Source organism: Vitis riparia, chromosome 5 (genome assembly GCF_004353265.1).
Source record: "Vitis riparia cultivar Riparia Gloire de Montpellier isolate 1030 chromosome 5, EGFV_Vit.rip_1.0, whole genome shotgun sequence".
In the NCBI taxonomy this organism is placed as follows: Eukaryota; Viridiplantae; Streptophyta; class Magnoliopsida; order Vitales; family Vitaceae; genus Vitis; species Vitis riparia.
This window is the reverse complement of record NC_048435.1, coordinates 22312259-22332072: the sequence shown is the minus strand read 5'-3', so window position 1 is coordinate 22332072 and position 19814 is coordinate 22312259. Positions and strand designations below refer to the sequence as shown.

General features: G+C 30.7%; 1 protein-coding gene across 1 annotated transcript; it reads left to right on the top strand.

Moving 5' to 3' along the window:
* The first annotated feature begins 4584 nt into the window (after positions 1–4584).
* LOC117915294 lies at positions 4585–17242 on the top strand. Its single transcript, XM_034830847.1, has 4 exons — positions 4585–4648; positions 10793–12192; positions 16806–16868; positions 17138–17242. Exons 1-4 carry the CDS (start codon positions 4585–4587, stop codon positions 17240–17242), a joined length of 1632 nt encoding a protein of 543 aa, XP_034686738.1.
* Positions 17243–19814: the final 2572 nt, after the last annotated feature.

The following is a 19814-nucleotide window of genomic DNA, read 5'->3' as shown; positions in this document are numbered from 1 at the left end:
AGAATGCAGAATCATGGAGATAGAAAATGCGCTGATGGTGCGCAGACGATAGTCAGGTGGTGGAGCCTGCGAGTGATGCTGACAGAAATCTAAAAAATAGCGAGATGAAGATGTGGGTGCAGTGTTCAAATGATGGAACTGGTGTGCTGGTGCAGACCTTCAATGGCGGTGGTGTGTTCTCCTTCCAGAGATGGAGATGGTGCTTCTCCTAATGCTGAAAACTGAAGCTCGCAGAAAACGCTAGGTCATGCCGTGTTGATGCAATGCCATGATGATCTGTTCTTCCTCTCTGTCCGAAAAACCCACTCAAGACGGAGAGGATTCTTCCTCCCCTCCACTGAAGCTTCTCGAATCCATTAGACATGCAATCCTCATGCTACCATATGCCAGCTGCCAACAGAAAGATAGATGCTTCTTCCAGAGTCTTCTCCCAGTCCCGTGTGGTAGTATGGTTATGACCCATTCACCCTTGGCCAAGTCTTCTGGAACATTCGGAAACACATCATGATCACGTGAGCTCCATCCTCATCCTCACGTGAGACTCATCTAAAATGTATGATGGTGAATTGCTTCCTATGGGCATGCAGTGGTACTGTATTTAGGAGTGATTAAGATTCTCCCAAGTTGCTGATAGTGCTCCTCAAATGGATCCATGCATGCTGATTAGAATTCTATAGAACACACGTGATCCTCCATCCACTAATGATAATCCTCCTTCACTCCCAAATAGAAGAGTGAGACCAAATGAAAACTCTCAAAACCATGAAATGAGTATCATAATAAAAAGAATAAAAATTAGTCAATTTAATGACAAAACTAATCCAATTCATCTAAAAGTGATACCAAATGAATTAATCTAAAACAAGAATAGATTATTCTAAAATAAGATTAAAGTGGTATTTGTTTTTTTACTTAATTCTAAATAAAATTTTAATGTTTAATAGTGTTAAGTATTAAGTTGTTTGTTTTTATAGTATTTTATTTATATTAAGTATTAAAAAGTAAAAAAAAAACCACCATGTTATTTTTTTATATTTAGAAAAAATCAAATATTTGGACTTTTTCCATTCAGTAAAAAGTTTATAATAAGTTATGAAAAAATAAAAAAAAATAAATATTTAAAGTCTAAAAACAAATTATTTTCAGTAAAAAGCTAAAAAAACCAAACACTCTTTAAGTGAATTAATCTAAAATGAAGTCAATCTTAAAAAAAAAAAAAAAAAAAAAAGTAATTAAAAAAAACTATTCTAACAAAAACAATAGAAAGACCAAGCTAAAAAAAACAAAATAAAGGAAATTCACTAAGAAAAGCAAGATCTTAAACTAAATTTGAAGGCGACTAAAATGATGATCGGGATCCACCTAATCCCTCCAAGATAGATCTCCAAAAGAGATTCGAAGCCACAATAAAAACTTTAAAAAAAGCACCTGCCAAAAGGACAAAATGAAGGGTTTGCGATAGAACAAACCTTCTCAGAAATCCCTTTTTCCTTTCCTGCACTGCTTGTTTGAGTATAAGGTCATCCACGACATCCTCCACATCATAGGCAATTTCCATAAACTCCTTTATGAAGCTATAGTGATCATGGATCCTAGTACTCTTCAACTCCTTTTCAATGAACTGGAGCTGTTCTTCAACTCCAACCAAAGCTGCAGGCTCTTGAATGAGCAGAAGAGAACGCTTCTCTATCACCCTTGATACAACATCCTTTGCCATGAATTCCAAAATTCTATTCCTCCAACTCATCATATTTGTCTTCTGGTATGAGCTGAATTAATTGGAATGAACAATACTAAAGCAGGAGCTAAAATCCCAAAAAATATGAAGGTCTAATGGAATGACTTAGTGGAGCTTCATTGAAGACAAGAAAAAGATTGCATTTGATTCATGAAGCATAAAATCAAAGGCTTATCCAATTTTTGAATAGGGTCTTCACTTAGTTCTGAACCTGATAGGGTAAGGGCAATAAGACTCTCTGGGAATTCAGATAAGATAGATGGATTCTTTAACCGTCCCAGCAAATAAAGACTAGAGAGATCCCTATGACCAGACAAAGGCTTCAGAACTAGATCCCAAGGATGATTATTAGTATCAACTGATTTCAGCCTCAAAGATTCATGACGGTTCAGCTTCAAAATCCAGTCAGCCACTGCCTCCAGTTGTAACAACATTGTCCCCTGTTGAGATGGCATTAACCGATATGTCAATCCCAATTTTCTAAGATTGACCAGTTTGTCTAAGCCATCCTTTACTGGAGTCTTCTTACCTATAAATAGTCCCCAGAAGGTCTGGAGAGTTGTTGGAAGGCTTGCTTTTGGTTGAGGCATGAATTTAGTTAGATAACTCTCACTCAAGGATAAATATCTCAGCTGTTGCATCTTCCAAATTGAGTTAGGAAGAGTACTGATGCAAGTATGCTTCAAATCCAGTGTTTGGAGGTTTTGCAGCTTGCTTACAGATGGCGGAATCATCACCAGGAAAGTCCATCTCAAGCCAAGGTACCTCAGTCGAGTTAATTTACCAAGTTCCCTGGGGCAACTTAAGTCTGAATACGTTTTCAAGATCAAGAACCCTTAGTAATAAGAGGAAACTGCTAGAAATGCATCTATGAAGAAAGTTTCCTATGTCTTCTCCCGGTTTGCTTCCTTCCCAGGTATCAAATGATAGTAAGGAGATTACATGTCGGTGTTAGGTGTCAATGATGCGGAAGCAGTGTTATAGTCACCATGGATATGATCAAAGCTGACATCTTCTTTATCCAAGTGATCAGCAAGGCGGCAGATTAGACCAGTGCTTTGGGACAACTCAGATCCTCTGTTAGCCTGAACTTGAAGAAATGTGGCATGTTGAGCCTTTGATAACCAGTGCTGTGGTAGGGCAACGGGAAGGTGGCATGAGTTAACATTCCATTAGGCTTCTTATTTGTAACTTGAACCATGCCCTGAGCTATCAACTTTGTCAAGCACCTCTCTGCAACATCTTCTGGAGCTTCATTCTCTCCCTCTGGTTGCACCAAACCCTCTGCAAGCCACAACATAATTAATCTTCTGGCTGGAATCACAAAATCTTGAGGAAATAGCCCAAAATAGAAGAGACATCGCTTTATGTACCAGGGCAAATCCTCATTGATCATGTTCAGGGTATTGGACCATAGGTCATGTTCTCCATTAAACTGCTGGAGCACACTGGACCATTCCTTGATGGTTGTATCCTTCTGTGACAAAACGTCTGCCAATTTTACAATTGCCAGGGGCAACCCCCCACATCTTCTCACAATTTCACTTCTCAGATTTACTAGTTCTAATGGTATGTCTACCTTCATGGCATAAGTAAATAAGGCCCAACTCTCATCATCTCCTCATAATCGCAGTGCCTGATGAACGCTCCTCAATTGGAGATTTGAAAGCAAACTCATTTCACATGTGGTTAGAATCATTCTCCCCCCACACATTGTGTCTTGGAATAATGCTGCTATGAATTCATTTAAGCAAGAGACACGGTGGGCATCATCTAGAACTATGAGAAACCTCTTATCACTCGGGAAAGCTTTGACCATCTCTGTCATCTCATCCCACCAACTTACTGGTTCATTTGTGTCGTAGTCCATAAATTTTTCATCACGTCCTCAAGAATTTGAAATTTACAAGTTGCAGAGGTCCAGGCACAGTAAGGGAAACGATCCACAATCATGTCATTATTATAGACCAACTTTGCTAAAGTTGTCTTACCAATGCCTTTGATACCTACTATTGAAATCACAGACTTTTATCCTCTGCAAGCAACTGTGTCATAAGCGCATGTACATCGTCATCAAAGCAGACAGTATTAGGTTCTTGAGTAAGTTGTGTTCAGATTCTGAAGGACGTCAATGCTGGCTTGGTGATTCAAATATGTCTACTGTGAGCTTTTTTGGTCTCCCTGTAGAGATCTCCAGGATCTTAGAATGAATTTCATCCATCTCCATGGCAATCTTATGCTGACATTTAAAATTGTAAAAGGCCAAAACAACTCTCCTAAACGGTCCCCTCCAACTCCTACTGAGATGTTCTTGTTGGTTGATGAATAACCCAATTACATCTACCGCAGAACGGGAAAGGTCAAAGAGTTCCTCCATCCAAGCCATTCCTCTATTATCCAACTCTTCTGACTCTAATTCTCTCAAAACACTACTAATCAGGCTAAATTTGTCTTGTAATCTCCTGGCCTTCTTTTTCATTTGGGGATACAGAGATTCCTGAGCTAGCAAAGCTACAACTTTTTCAATGATTGGGGAAACAACTGTGTTGGCCATATTCTGATCCTGTAGTGAGCTCTGGCATTCCTAGTCTATTTCTTCAATATCAATATCATGAGCACGGAGAATAGGAACATAGGCAGAAAGAGCTAGTTTGGAAAGTTGTACCTTAATCGATTCCAGCTCTCTATGAAGTTGATATTGATGAATGAATCTAAGTGAGGAATCGAACAAACCTCCTCAGAAATCCTCTTTTCCTTTCCCGTGCTGCTTGTTTGAGTATAAGGTCATCCATGACATCCTCCACATCATAGGCGATTTCCATTAACTCCTTCATCCTATAGCGACCATGGATCCTAGTACTCAACTCCTTTTCAATGAATTGGAGCTGTTCCTCAACTCCAACCAAAGCTGTAGGCTCTTGAATGAGCAGAAAAGAAAGCTTCTCTATCACCCTTGATACTACATCCTTTGCCTTGAATTCCAAAATTCTATTCCTCCAACTCATCATATTCGTCTTATGGTGTGAGCTGAATTGGAATGAACAATAAAGCTTTGTGGAATTTTGGTTTGTAGTTAGAGAGAATGAACTGAAGCAATAGCTAAAATCTCAAAAAATATTGAAGGTCTAATGGAATGACTTGGTGGAGCTTCACTGAAGACACAGAAGAAAAAGATTGCATTTGATTCGTAAGTGATGTGGGGGAGGGGATCATGCAATATCACAGGATGTTCAGAAGTATTTTTCTATCAACATTGACTGACTCCAAAAATAAATTTCCATTAGAGGTTGTTCAAAGGTACTTTTCCATTAGCATAAAATAAACATTTCTTATTATGAATGCATATGATATCTATACAGAAGAAATATTTTTACCAACTTGATGTCTACGAGTGTTTGTCCACTAGCTTATCGATTTTTCTCAGGCATTCTTCCAAGTCACTTGTTATAATAACTTGGAAGATGTATGTATTATATGTTAATTGTTAAGTATTTAATGTTAATTGTTCTAATTTAATGTTTTTTAGATCCTAGACTAAACCTTTTCAAGAATTTCAATAAGAAGTCATATTTTTCATGAAACCCTCAAAAATCCTGTGGACATTCAGATTCCCTACATTATGAGAACTGAGGAGGATAGGCTTACATTTTATTGGTTGGATATGATAAGATAAAATATATATATCCTACCATATCATATCTTATAAGATAAGAAATGCATATCCATATGATTTTCAATGAAATATAATATTGTTAAATATTAAATCCAATGGATATGATATTTTAAGATGGTATATTCAATCGAGATGTCTAATATCATGTTTATATTTAATTTATAAAATGGATAAAATAAAATAAAATATGTATTTAGTTTTCAATATTTTAAATAAAATTATATTACCTTCTAATATTTTCTATTGAAAAAATATATGAAATTTCTCTTCTATATAACAATATTTATGATTAAAATATTTAAACTTTATAAGTAAAAAAATTTTATATTATGTTATTCAATGTAAAAAAATAATTTATATATACCTATATATTAATTAATATAAATATAAATATTATTTTATAATAATATTTTACATTTTTTTTCAATCACAAATTTAATTTTACAATAAAAAATTTATTTTATAAATTAAGTAGTATAAGAAAAATAAAAAATTGATTGAAAAATAAATTTAAATTATAAGATTAACATATCCTACAAGATATATAAAAAAAAATAGCGAATACTATATCCTACCACTTATCATATCCTTATAGGTTAAATATAGGATATGATAAGTGGTGAAATAATTTATTCTATCTTATGACAAACCAAATATTTCAAACTCAACCCCATATTATTGATATAGGCTTATAATATTGAGTTTGAATTGGACAATTATTTTGAGTATGGAATTGAAATGGACTTTGTATAAATGACCTACTTCATGATCAAGATGAGTTGAATCGGGCTGCTTCAGGATCAAGATGAGTTGATTTAGCTAACAATAGTTCTTATGATATTCCACATTGGGTAGAAAAAAGGTTTTTAAAGTTATATATATATATATATATATATATATATATATATATATATATATATATATATATATAATCTCCTCTTAGTCAAAGTAAACACATTTTTAAAATATGAGAGATAGTTCTTGTGACATTTTACATTGTATAGAAAAAAAAGTTATTGAAATTATATATGTATTAACTATTTTTAATCAAATAAACACGTTTTAAAAATATGAGAACTTGAGCCTAGAACAAACAAAATGATATGATATGGACATTTTTAAAAGCAAGTTTTAAAAAATATGATAAAACGGACCCTAATTCTTTTGGTCCTCATGGTCAAGAGCTCTCTTGAAATTTTCTTTCCTAATGTGAAAAAATCATCATTGCTAATATTGGTTTTAAGAGTTTTTATTTTTATAACCTCTTTCTTCCCATTCCAAACTATGTGGTTTCAAACCAAAATCACAAAATGCATTACAACCAATAGTAATAACCATAGTTTTAAAGCAAAATCATTAAAAAAAAACCAAAAAAAATGAAAAAAAAAAACCAAAAAAATGAAAAAAAAAAAAAAAAAAACCACACACTCTACAATCAACATAAGCACTTGTAATTTTAGTTGAATCTTAAGATACATACTTTAACTTATATAATCGGTTGTTTTGTGCTCCATTTTATTTTCCCATTGAGGCCAAACCTAAACTTGTGCTCAATAGATAGTTATCCATACACTGATAAGAGATATAATGACATTTCAAACAAAAATTAAATAATTATAACAACTAATTTTAGTAATTAGTAATTAAGATTTTAAATAAATACACTATGATTATGACATAAAAACTAACAACTATAATAAAATGATTAATTGAAATGCACATACCACATTATAATTTAAATATGCTTTAAAATAACTTAATATGATAATATTATTCAAGTTTTTTGGCATATAATGTCCAGCTTTATAATAAAATGATTAATTGAAATGGACATACCACATTATAATTTAAATATGCTTTAAAATAACTTATTATGATAATATTATTCGAGTTTTTTGGCATATAATGTCTGGCTTTATGATTACGATTTACATTAATAAGAAAAAAAATTGTACGTCTTTTGTTGTCTAGAGGAATCAAAACAGGTCAAAATGAAGTAAGATCAATTATTGTAATTAAATCAAGACACGACATTGATAGATTCCCACTGAGTTAAATTAGTTCAAATCTTAATGTTAATACATAAAAATTAATAAGGTCAATTGGATTTAATTTGTCCATCTCGGAGAGACATGGAGCCACCCAGAGCTCGCTTGGGACCAACCTAAAATGCATCTTTTTCTATTTTAAATAACAGAGAGATGGGCGGACGTTACTTCTCCACAAAACTCCAGACCAGTACTAATTAAGTAATGAGAGAGAAACTGAATCTGCAATTTGAAACCAATCAGTGGATCTCACTAAAATGCTTTTCATCTTTACCCACTATTTCTGCTTGTTTGATCTTGATTATTGTCAATTTTTAATCTCAATTACATACAAATTTGCTTCGGTTTGGTCCTTGTTAGTTAGTCCATGTGAATATTAATGAGTTTGAGGTTCTTGTTATTTGTAAATTTGTGGAATCTTGAATGAGTTTGGGTGTTGGTTGACCTCTGTTTGGTTGCTGAGAAAATCATTTTTCTATGTAGTTGTTGTGATGCAATGTAATGTAGCTGTGCCAATGGCTATTTGCTAGGCAAGCAAGTTGGAATCTGGTTTGTTGTGAAGTCAGGAGTGCATTTTGTTTTACTAAAGTCAACAAAGGCAATAGTAGTTTTAGCCGAAAATCAAGATATGCATAGTAATTAAGAGTCACGTTGGGAGCGTTTTTAAAAAACACTTTTAACTTAAATTTTGTTTTTGAAAAAAAATTAGAGGTTTGATAAGATTTAGGAAATGCTTTTAAAATTTTAAAAAAACATTTATAGTAATGAAAAATCTTTTGTAATGTTTCTTACAGAAATACTTGATAAATGATTCTCTTAAAAAAACATTTTAGAGAAAATATTTTTATTAAAAACACTTCGAATAGTGACACTATCAAACACACCCTAATATAATCAACATCATTTTAGACAAAAATTAAATAATTATAACTAGCATTAGTTGTTGGGGTTTTGATAAATACACTATGACTAGCATTAGATTCAGAAAATATAAGGGAAAAAAATAAAAGAAATATAAAAAAAATGAAAAAAGTGAAAGGAATAAGAAAACAAAATTGAAGGCATTAAATAATTAAATATTTTATATGTCACTTCAAATTTATTTCACTTATTCTAACTTTTTAATATAAAGATTAAATAATTTTTTAATGTATACATTTTTAATTAATTTTAATTTTATTTTATATTTTTCATATGATACAAAAACATAAGAAAATCAATTTCCTTAGTATTTTTTAATCTTTCATCACTACTTTCTAAAAACCAAACATAACTTATGATGATGACATAACAACTAACAACTTTAATAATATGATTTGAAATGGATATACAACATTATAATTAGGTTTGAGATGGATCACTCTCACCCCTAACCCCAACCCCATCCCATTTGTTTATATTTATTTTCATCTCCAAGATAACTAAATAAAAAAAATAAACAAGGGCGTCGTTTAATTTTTAAAATTTTCATTTTTATTTTTTTATTTTAAAATTTTCATTAAAAATGAATATAATTTATAAATAAATAAATATTTATAATTTATTTTTATGAAAAGTAATATTTTATTTATGTTTAAAAATGAAAACAAATCAACTAAAATATTTTTTTATTTAAAATTATAAATAATCGAGACAAGGTGGAGTGAAACAAAATCATACATGAACTTGTCCCAAACCCATATGGGGTTTTAAAAACTTCTCAAACTCACTTCAAACTAATTTATTTTTATCCCAAACCCTTCTCATTATGCGCAAAGCGAGATCAGTATGTAGAAAAACTTGACTTATTGTCATCCCTACTATAATAACATTATTTGTGTTTTTTGGCATATAATGTCTAGGTTTATGATTACGACTTAAATTAATAAGAAAACAAATTGTTTTTTTTTTCTTTTTTTTACATATCAAAATGAAGTAGGTAAGATTATTGTAATTAAATTAAAACAAACCGCATTGATGGATTCCCACTCTGAGTTCAATTAGTTCAAATCTTAATATTAATATATAAAGATTAATAAGGTCAATTGGATTTAATTCGTCGATCTCAGAGAAATATCGGGCCACCTGGAGCCCGCTTGGGACCAACCTAAAATGCAGAAGTTAATAAAATGTTTTGCACCTTTTTCTATTTTAAATGCCAGAGAGATCGACGTTACTTCTGAACAAAAATCCAGAACCGCCCTGATTAAAGTGATGACAGAGAGACTGAATCTGCAATTTTAAACCCAATCAGTGGGTCTCACTAAGATGCCACACAAAAAAAAAAATGACGGAGGGAAGACTTCACTCACTATATCTGCTTGTACTCTTGACCTCCCATGACACTTCTTAGTGTCTCTGTCCCTCACATCACATTCCGACTCGGAGAAAAGTGGGTATGTTTTATTTGGCCTAAATTATTCTCAATTACATACAAATTTGCTTCCGTTTGATCCTTATTAGTTAGCCCATATGGATACTAATGAGTTTGAAGTTGTTGTTATTTGTAAGTTTGTGGAATTCTGAATTAGTTTGGGTGTTGGGTTGAGCTCTGTTTAGTTGGTGAGAAACTCATTTTTCTATGTAGTTGTTGTAATGTAATGTGGTTGTGCCATTGTCTATTAACCAGGCAAGCAAGTCGGAATCTGATTTGTAGTGAAGTAATTAGTTTCCTTCATTATTTGAAATCAAAAGTGCATTTAGTTTTACCATTTGAAATCAGAAACATCCTCTGAAAAAAATCACTCCCCATTTCCAAAAATGTGCTCATGGAAGGCAAAAATTTGAATTTTTTACTTAAGGAATTATTAATAATGTGATACTATTGTTAGAGGGAAAAAAATTTGTAGTAGCTTACAACTTCTCTTAATCATGTAAATACGCGTTACATCTAAAACAAACAATATATCTACATGGAAATGAGCAATTCCCTCTCCGCTGCAATACTTGTATACATGTGATCCCTAACATCAACCCTGCTGTGGAACTTTTTATATCCATCCCGTAATCCTACAAAACAATAAGAATGTTGTGTTTATATGGGGATCATTGTGATATCCTTCATTTAACACTATGAGGGTCCATTGGGTTTAGAATGGACAATTTCTATATTGTATATGAATCATATTATGATATATCTCACACTTTTAAAGTTATAAAGGTTCATTGGGTTTAGAGCGGGTAATATCTAAGAGAAAATAGTACAGTAATATTGTATGATTGAGATGTGTCAAAAGGTTTAGGTTTCGAGCATGATGAATTCTGTTCCAAGTCTATTCAACTCTGCCATTTCTAATGATCAATTGACATTCAGATCATCTGTATTAATCTGATAATTTCTTTTTATGTTTTCAGGTATTAGCTGCATGATCATCATGAATAGGAGGACTGTCAAGGAAATTTTCCCCGTAATTGCGATAGAATTTCTTAATGAGTGGCTGCTCCGTTTAATGGTTTTACTCAGCCTCCTCTTGCAATTTGATCTCATCCTCCTGGGCAGCAGGAGAAAATATAAACCCGCAATATGGCTTAGATTCTTGATTTGGTTAGTTTACGAACCCAAAGATGCGATACTTGATATTGTTATTGGCATACTCTTCAACTGCCAAGGAAACAATATGATAAAGGCATTTTGGCTAATACTTCTGCTACAGCACCTTGGAGGCCCGGACACCATCACAGCCTATTCTTTGGAAGACAATGAACACTGGAAAAGACACTCGATTCAGCTACTCCTGAAGTTTTTGTGGGCATTGGGCATCCTTTTAAGGTCCTGGAACGGCAGACCACTCAATGTTCTAGGCATGCCAATGTTTGTGACAGGACTGATCAAATATGGGGAGAAAACTTGGTTTCAAAGGTCCGGCAGCAACGATCACTTCAGAAATTCCACGAATCCTCATCCAGATGCAGGGCCCACTGACCTGTCGCACCAGTACTTGCCCCCCACCCAACGGACCAGGTGCCACCGGTCCCCCCGGGTCGGGGGCTGTGCTTGTGCCACATTCAGGGCAGGGTGTAATGGGCTTTGTTGTGCCGCATTCATGGCAGAGTATGATGGGGTCGGTTATGCCGCATTCATGACAGAGTGTGATTGCAAGAAAGCTGAGGGATATTGTGTTTCATGCCAGCCAGAAAGTGAAAAATCTGAGGTGGTGAATATACCTTCGCCAGACCCCAGAAATGAAAGTATCCTAGCTGCAGCCCCTTTGCAAAAGGCTAATGAATTCTTCCCCAAGTTCAAGCGTTTATTTACAGATGTCGTCCTTGAGCCGACAGATCTTGAACCAAGCAAGTTGTTCTTCAAGAATATATCTTGGACAGAAGCTTTCGAAGTGATTGAGATTGAGCTTGGATTCATGTATGACATCTTCTATACCAAGCCAATGGTGGCTTATGATGAATGGGGTTTGATACGCCGTTTCATCTGTCTATTTTCAGCAATCTCAACAATCATGGGCTTCTTGATAATTGACAAGCACGAGTACTCAACCATTGACGTGATTATAACATGGTTGTTGCTGGCTGGAGCAATTGTTCAGGAGATCTATTCTATTATTCTACTGTGTTCCTCTGACTGGACCATCAGTTGGTTGAACAAACAAGAAAAAACACGAGTGACTTTGATCTGTGAAGCCATATCTAGGTTCCGACTACCTTATCTATTCCCTGGAAACGACAGATGGTCTGATTCCATGGCACAATACAGTCTACTAAGTTACAGCCTCAAAAAATTGCCTACCAAGTTCAGCGAGGTCTGGAAGTTTTTTTGCATTTCTCAGATGTTGGAGTGTTCTTCTAAGAATTCAAATGCTGTCCCCAAATATTTGAAAAGTTTGATCTTTGAACAGCTTATGGAGATATCAAAGAGTGCCTCAGACATTAAGGAAGGCAAGCGATTATGTGCTCACAGAGGAGATTGGACACTTGAAAAGATGAGGTGTTTCTCTAGATTAGGTTGGAGCATTGGAGAAGAATTCGACCAGAGCATTCTCATCTGGCACCTAGCAACCGATCGCTGCTACTATACTGATCTAAACAAAAATTCAAGCCCTATCGTAGACTTCAAAATTTGTCCTAATTTTATTTTTATATTAATTTTGATTAAATCTCAATTACATGTATTTTTTAAGTCTATTCACTCTTTAATTTTTAATTTTCATTATTTTGTAAATTATTTTTATTATTATTATTTGATTTTTCCTTTCTTCTCTCTCTTCCTTTTTCTCTTCTACCTACCCTCACTCACCCACTTCTTTCTCTCTCCTCTTATACTCCACACCATTCCCACCATTTCTTTTTTCCCTCTCACTCTTCTCTCTTTTGGCACCGGTTCCCCCACCCCCCAATTATCGTGGATGGCAACGGCCCCGCCCGGGACGGAGTTTAAATTTAATAAATAATTTTTTTTTTGTTAATTTAAATTTAACAAAATTAATTTTAAATTTTAATAAAATAAGTTATAAAAAATATAATAATTTTATTATTTATAAAATATATTTATTTTAATGTGATTAAAAAATTAAAACAAAAAACAAAAAAAACTAATTTATTGTTATTTTCTTCTATTTTAATATTAATTATTATTGAAATTGGGTTTGTGTATTTGTGTTTATTTGTGAGTCTTTTATTTGAGCTTTATTAATTAGTATGAGATTTAGGTTAATTTGTTGTTGATAAATTAATATGAAATTTTGGTTAATTTATTATTAGATAATTAATATGAAATTCGGGGCTAATTTACCGTTGATGAATTAATTTAGAATTTGTTAGTTTGAGCTAAATTAGTTAATAATCTATATGGTTGTACTCATTTGAATTATTTAATTTGGATATGATGTAATATTATAGTATATTTTCAATGTGAGTTTGAATATTAAATTGGGTTGATTTTGGTTGTGGATTTAGGTTTACATATTAAATTTAGGCCTAATTGAATTTATTGTATTTAGGCTTGATTAATTGTGTCTATATTTTGGTAATTAATAGGGAAATCTTGCACTATGACTATTGGCATGTGAGATATTTTTGTTATGTTATATTTGTTAATTTAGGTCCATTTTTAATTGCTGAAATTTATTGAACTAATTTGAAACTTAAATAATTATTTTGGACTCTACACATTTTTTTATATTTACATTTTTGCTTTTTTTTTTTTTTTTTTTTTTTTATGGGCTTATTCTGCAATCTTATTGACTGAGTACGAATTGATGACACATGGAGCTTGTTGTAAGTTTATTTGGATACATTTTATTTCTCACTTTTATTTGGTTTTATTTTTATTAGTTCTTGTAAATATTCGTTTGTATATATTTATTGAGTGTGTACATAATTGAACATTGAACAAACTAGAAATTTTGTTTAAATGAGAGGAAGAATTCAATTAAATGTGTTTTGATAAAAAAAATAATTTAAAATATTATTTTTAATAAAAGAACATTTTTTTATTATTTATAAAAATTCAGAAAAATGCATTTAGAAAAATCCAAAAAAAATGTTTTTAATAGAATTCAAAAAAATTGTTTTTAATAACATTGTCCAAAAATTTCTTTGTTTAATAAAAATTGTCCAAAAATTGTTTTGTAAATAAAGTTGTCCCCAAAAATTAATTTTCAATCAAATTGTCTAAAAATATTTTTTTAAATGAATTCTTTTTCCTTAATTAAAATGTGATTAAAAGTGTTTTTCAGAAATAGAGGATTTAAATCTTTGTTTTTCTTGTTAATTAAAATTTCTTTTACAAATAAAGTTATGTCGTTTTAAATAATTTGTAAAAATCACTTTTTTTTTTTAAATGAAAATGAATCAAAATAATTTTGTGAATAAAATTGTAAAATTTCATTATTTTCTAAAAAAAAACAAGTAAAATAATATTTGTTGCCAAATTAAAATTTCGTAATAATTTTTTTTTTATATACAATCAGTACAAATAACTTTTTTTTGAAAAATTAAATACAAATGAAATTGAATCAAATCATTAATTAAAAATAAATTGAAACTTCTTTTTTGTAAATAAATAAATTGAAATCATCAATTTAAAATCATTTTTTATAAAATCTTTTGAAATTTCTTGAAAACCATTTTTTTTAATACCTTTTTTTTTTAGTTCGATAAATCATTTTTGCACAATTCTCTTGTTATTCATTTCATATATTCTTATAATTATATTTCATGATTATTTTTGTGTATATTGATTTTCATTATGACTTGTACATTGATTATTTTTCTTGGTATCCATAATTAACTGATTAATTGCCACAATTCCCTTGATTCGTTTAATAGAGGTCGTATGTATACGGGTTTAAAGGAGTGTTACGGCTCACCACCATACCTTCCCAATAAGTAACTTGACCCCCGAACCCGACTTTGGTTTCCCACAGACCTGTTTTTCCTTCAGGAGCCACACTTAGGGTTTTTCTTTCTTATTTTGTTTTTTCCTTTTAAAAAAAAAAATTTAAATAAGTGGCGACTCCAAGTTTTTTTAAAAAAAAAAAATCAATTTTTCACTAAACAAATAAAAAAACAAGTCACGCCATCGAGTGAGAACGCATGTAAAAATGCAGGGTCCACAGTATCTTTGAAGCTAAAATGTTTTTAAGTTATTTTTAATATTTTTAATAAAAATAATTTTTATGCTTATAGCTTTACTTTTAATTATTATATATATCTGTATAATTATTTAAAACAGGTCTCAAAAAACAACTGAAAATAATTAAAAGAAGTTATCTAAAAACACCCTATTTTCTGTTTTCTAAAAATAGAAAATAGAAAAAAAAAATATAGAAAACAATTCTTTTCAGTTTTTTTGGTCTAAAAAATAAAAAACCGTTTTTGATAACAATTACCAAATGGGACTGTAGGGTTTGTTTGGTTACTGTTTTTAAAAAATTATCCTGAAAAATAGTTTTTAATAATAATTTTTAAGAATAGTTTTTAGTGTTTTTTTTTTTAAAATATACGTTTGAAAACTGAATTCTAAAAAATAGTTTTTGTTCTTAAAAAAAACATGTTTAGTTGAGTTAATAAAAAAGTTTTTAGAGTAAGTAAAACAAAAAACTTGAAAGTTGTTTTTTAAAATTAAATATTTTCTTCGATTAATTTCATTTTATAAACATAAATAATTTTTATATTTACTCTGCATTAAAATTTAAAGAAATTGCATCAATTTTTAAAATCACTTCCATCATTTTCAATTTTTTTTAATAATTATAAATATTAGAAATACATTAGAGGTATATTAGATATCTCGAGATATGCCAATGAAAACATTCTCAAGGTGCAAGTACAACACATTATTTAAAATTGTGGTCTTGATCATTAACTATATTTTCCATGTCTCTAATATAGGGTGAAATGCAGAATATGCTAATTAAAAAGTTCGAAAACTTATAAAAATATTATTAAAAATAATTATAATTATATAATTATAATCATTAAATTTATACCATATTATTAAATCTACTCATGATACAATATCATTAAATTCACATTATTTGGTAACATCATACTATTAACATATAAAATAATACATCATTACACATTTTTATTCAAATCATACTAGAATTTATATAATAGACTATATATATCACCATTACCATATAAATTTGGATTTATTCAATATTCATGTAACATATATAAAATAACACATTATTATTATATAAAATAATGTATCATCTGTTGCCTCTTCTCATTCCCTGTCGTAAACACCACAAGGGCATACCCACAAACCCCATATGCAAAGAGGAGATGGGTACACCAGTGATCCACACACAGAGAGAAAAGGGAAGGCATGATGCATTCATCTTCAATCCCCTCGCCGATAAAAGAAATCAAATCTCTCTAAGCACAATGAAATGGTTGGAACCAAGGAATTATTCTCAATTAATCAATTATTTGGATTTGTCCATTCTTCATCTTCATCTCATGGGTATTGAAAGTTTTCCTTTTTGAAAGAATCTCTGATTATTCAAAGATTTTTCTTTGTTTTTCTAGAGAATTTTCTTTTCTTTTTTTTTTCAGAGATTTTTCTATTTGTTTTGGTTGTTGGTGGAGCCATTCACAATGAAGACTGAGGGGTGACACACTTGAGAACACGAAGAACACTCTTAATGAAAACATGGAGAACGAGCTCCTTCTTGGGGTTGTTTGGTTGTTGTTTTCAAGAACTGTTTTCTGTTACTGAAAACAAAAAACATTGAAAACGTGTTTGGGAAATAGGGTGATTTTTGTTTTTGGTGTTTTTCGTGTTCTTGAGAGGCCTCTTTTCAGAGAACAAAAAAAAATTGTTTTGGTTGTTTTCTTCACTGTTCAAGGTTGAGTTGTTCTTCGTGTTTTTTTCTACTGGTTTTTTGTGTTTCCCTACATGCAGCTTCTCCTTCAGCAACTAGAAATAGAGGATGAAGATGGCAGCCATGACTATGGTGGTCTTGGCGTGAGTGAATGGTTGTGGGTGTAAAAGGCGTCAGCAACCATGCGTTGCTTTAAAGGGCAAGGCCACAGGTGGATATGTCGTGAGCAACGGTGCGTGGTACGATGAGTCCGACTTTGAGATTCTCAAATCCCAATTTCAAACCATCAATCTTGTCCGCCATGAAGATTAAAGAAGAAGAAGAACTATTCTCGATTAACCCAATCGTTACCTCCTTCATCATCTATTAAGATGAGAGATTAGGGAATGAAGGCTCCCTTACCTCACTACAGTTGACGGACCGTGGGAGCTTTAATGTCAATGGATGGCGACTCATCGTCGCCGACGTCGAGACTAAACAAGATTCCTTCTCTAGCTCCGACGACCCTCGACCATGATTGGGATTTAGGGGAGAGCTTTGGGTTTTGGGGATTTGCTGGTGGTTATTGGGATGGGGGAGAACCATGTTTGGTAAACTTGTAATTTTATCCTTTATAATGCAACATCAAATTTAATAAATATCAAATTTAATATTTGGCAAAGTTATATTTGGTAATTTATATGTAGCATTGGATTTAATATTTGGTAAAATAATATTTAATAATTGATAATTTATACATTATAAAAAAACTTGTAAATTTTATAATTTATATGCAACATCAAATTTAATATTTGGTAATTTATATGCAATATCATATTTAATAAATAATAACATGATTTTTATAAGATACATTTATATGATTATCAACTTTTGACATGTATTTATATGGTAAATAGATTATATTTACATTTGAATCATTTTTAATTTATTATATCATATAGTTTTTTTTATCTTATAATATTTTAAATTATATTAGAAAATCTATAATTATTTTTAAATGATATAAAAATTATATTTATATTTGAATTATTTTTTACCTTATTTATCTATATCATATTCCATGTTCATATTTATCTACTAAAAGTTAACAAAAATTATAATTGGTGTAAATAAATTTGAGAATAATTTTTTTAATTTTAATAAAATATGAATTTAAAAATTATTTATATGCTTACTATATCAAGTTAATAGAAGAAAAAATACCTTTAAATATATTTTTTATTTTACTTGATCTAAGATTTTTTTTTTTATTAACTCAACCAAACATGTTTTTTTTTTAAAAAAAACAAAAACAAAAACTGTTTTCAAATCCAATTCCCAAATACAATTTTGTTTCTAAAAACAACAAAAACTGTTTTTCAGAACAGTTTTCAAATACAACGTCCAAGTTGAAGATGTTCTCTAAAAATAGAGGATTTTAAGAACACGAAGAACATCAAGAACAGAACGTCACTCAGGTTACTAAACATGTTTCCCAAAACTGTTTTTTGTTCTCTGAAACAAAAAAACGTTAGAAAACAAATTTGGGGGCTTGGTATTGTTTTATTCTGGGTGTTCTCCGTGTTCTCTAATAAAAAAGAAAAAAAATGGGTTGTTCTCCGTGTTTTCATCAGGCTTGTTCTTCATCTTCTTCGTCTTCACAAGGGCATCCCCTTCCTTGTGAAGGTCTCCACCACCACCACCAACACATTCATTGTAGAGAAAAACAACCAAGTGCATCATTTTTACTGCTTTCAAATCAAAATAAGAGAAAATTCTCTAAAAAAAAATAAAGAAAAATTTCTAAAAAACCTAAGAAAAATTCTTCGAAAATGCAGAAGAAAATCTCTAAAAATACAGAGAAAAAGAACTGATAAAAATCTTTAGAAAATCATAAATTCTCTCAAAAGGAAAAGCTATCAAGACCCGTGAGATGAAGATGAAGATGGAAGAAACCCAAATAATTGACGAATTAAGTAAAATGCCTTGGTTCCAACGATGTCACTATGGTGCGAGACATTCGATTCCTCTCGTCAATCACAAGATCGATGAATCTCCTCTCTCTCTCTTTGCTTTTGGCATGGGTGACTGGGTGTGTTGTCTCCTCTTTGCAGCGCGTCTTGGGTATCTCTTTGCATATGATGATGGGTATACCCAGGTAGTGTTTGGGCATCGGAAATGAGAAGCAAATTTGGCAATATTATTTTATTTAATAATAGTTTATTATTTTATTTATGTAATAAGAATATTGAATCATATAAATTTCAATGAAATTGTAGGATTTGAATAAGATTTGGTAATATATTATTTTATATGGTAATGATGTATTATTTGATAATATGATATAAATTTAATAATTTAAATTTATTTAATTATAAATATTTTTAATAATTTTAGTAATATTTTTATAATTTTTTGACAATTATCATATTTTGCGTTTCATCATGCTTGACATATGAAAATTGATATACCTCAAAACTCTTTTACTTAATGACCTACCTCAAAACCCTCTTACTTAATGACCAAGTTCACAACTTTGAATAATTTGTGATACCTTGAGAATGTCCTCACGGATACATCTCTATTGAGACATAGAATGTATTTTTATGATTTACAATTATTTAATAATTTTGAAAATAATGCAAATAATTTTAAAAATTGATATAATTGTGTTAAATGTTAATAAAGTGTGAATCTAAAAATTATTTTAATTAAAAAAACACTCAATTTGAAAAAACAACTTCCAAACAAGTTTTTTATTTTACTTATTTTATAAAACTATTTTTATTAATTCAAGCAAACATGGTTTTTTTTTTTTTAAGAACAAAAAACTGTTGTTTAGAATTCAACATCCAAACACAATTTTATTTTTTTTTATAAAAAAACACTAAAAGTTGTTTTAAAAAATTATTCTCAAAAGATGTTTTCCAAAACTGTTTTCAAAAACACTTTCCAAATGGACCTTTAGTCACTAAGGTAGGAAATGGAGAGCAATCCTCCCTTTAGTACTTTTTCAGGAAATTTTTGAGTTTATTAAAAACAATTTCGAATTAATAATTTTAATTTATTTATTTAAAAAAAGATTTCTATTTATTTGCAACAAATTATTT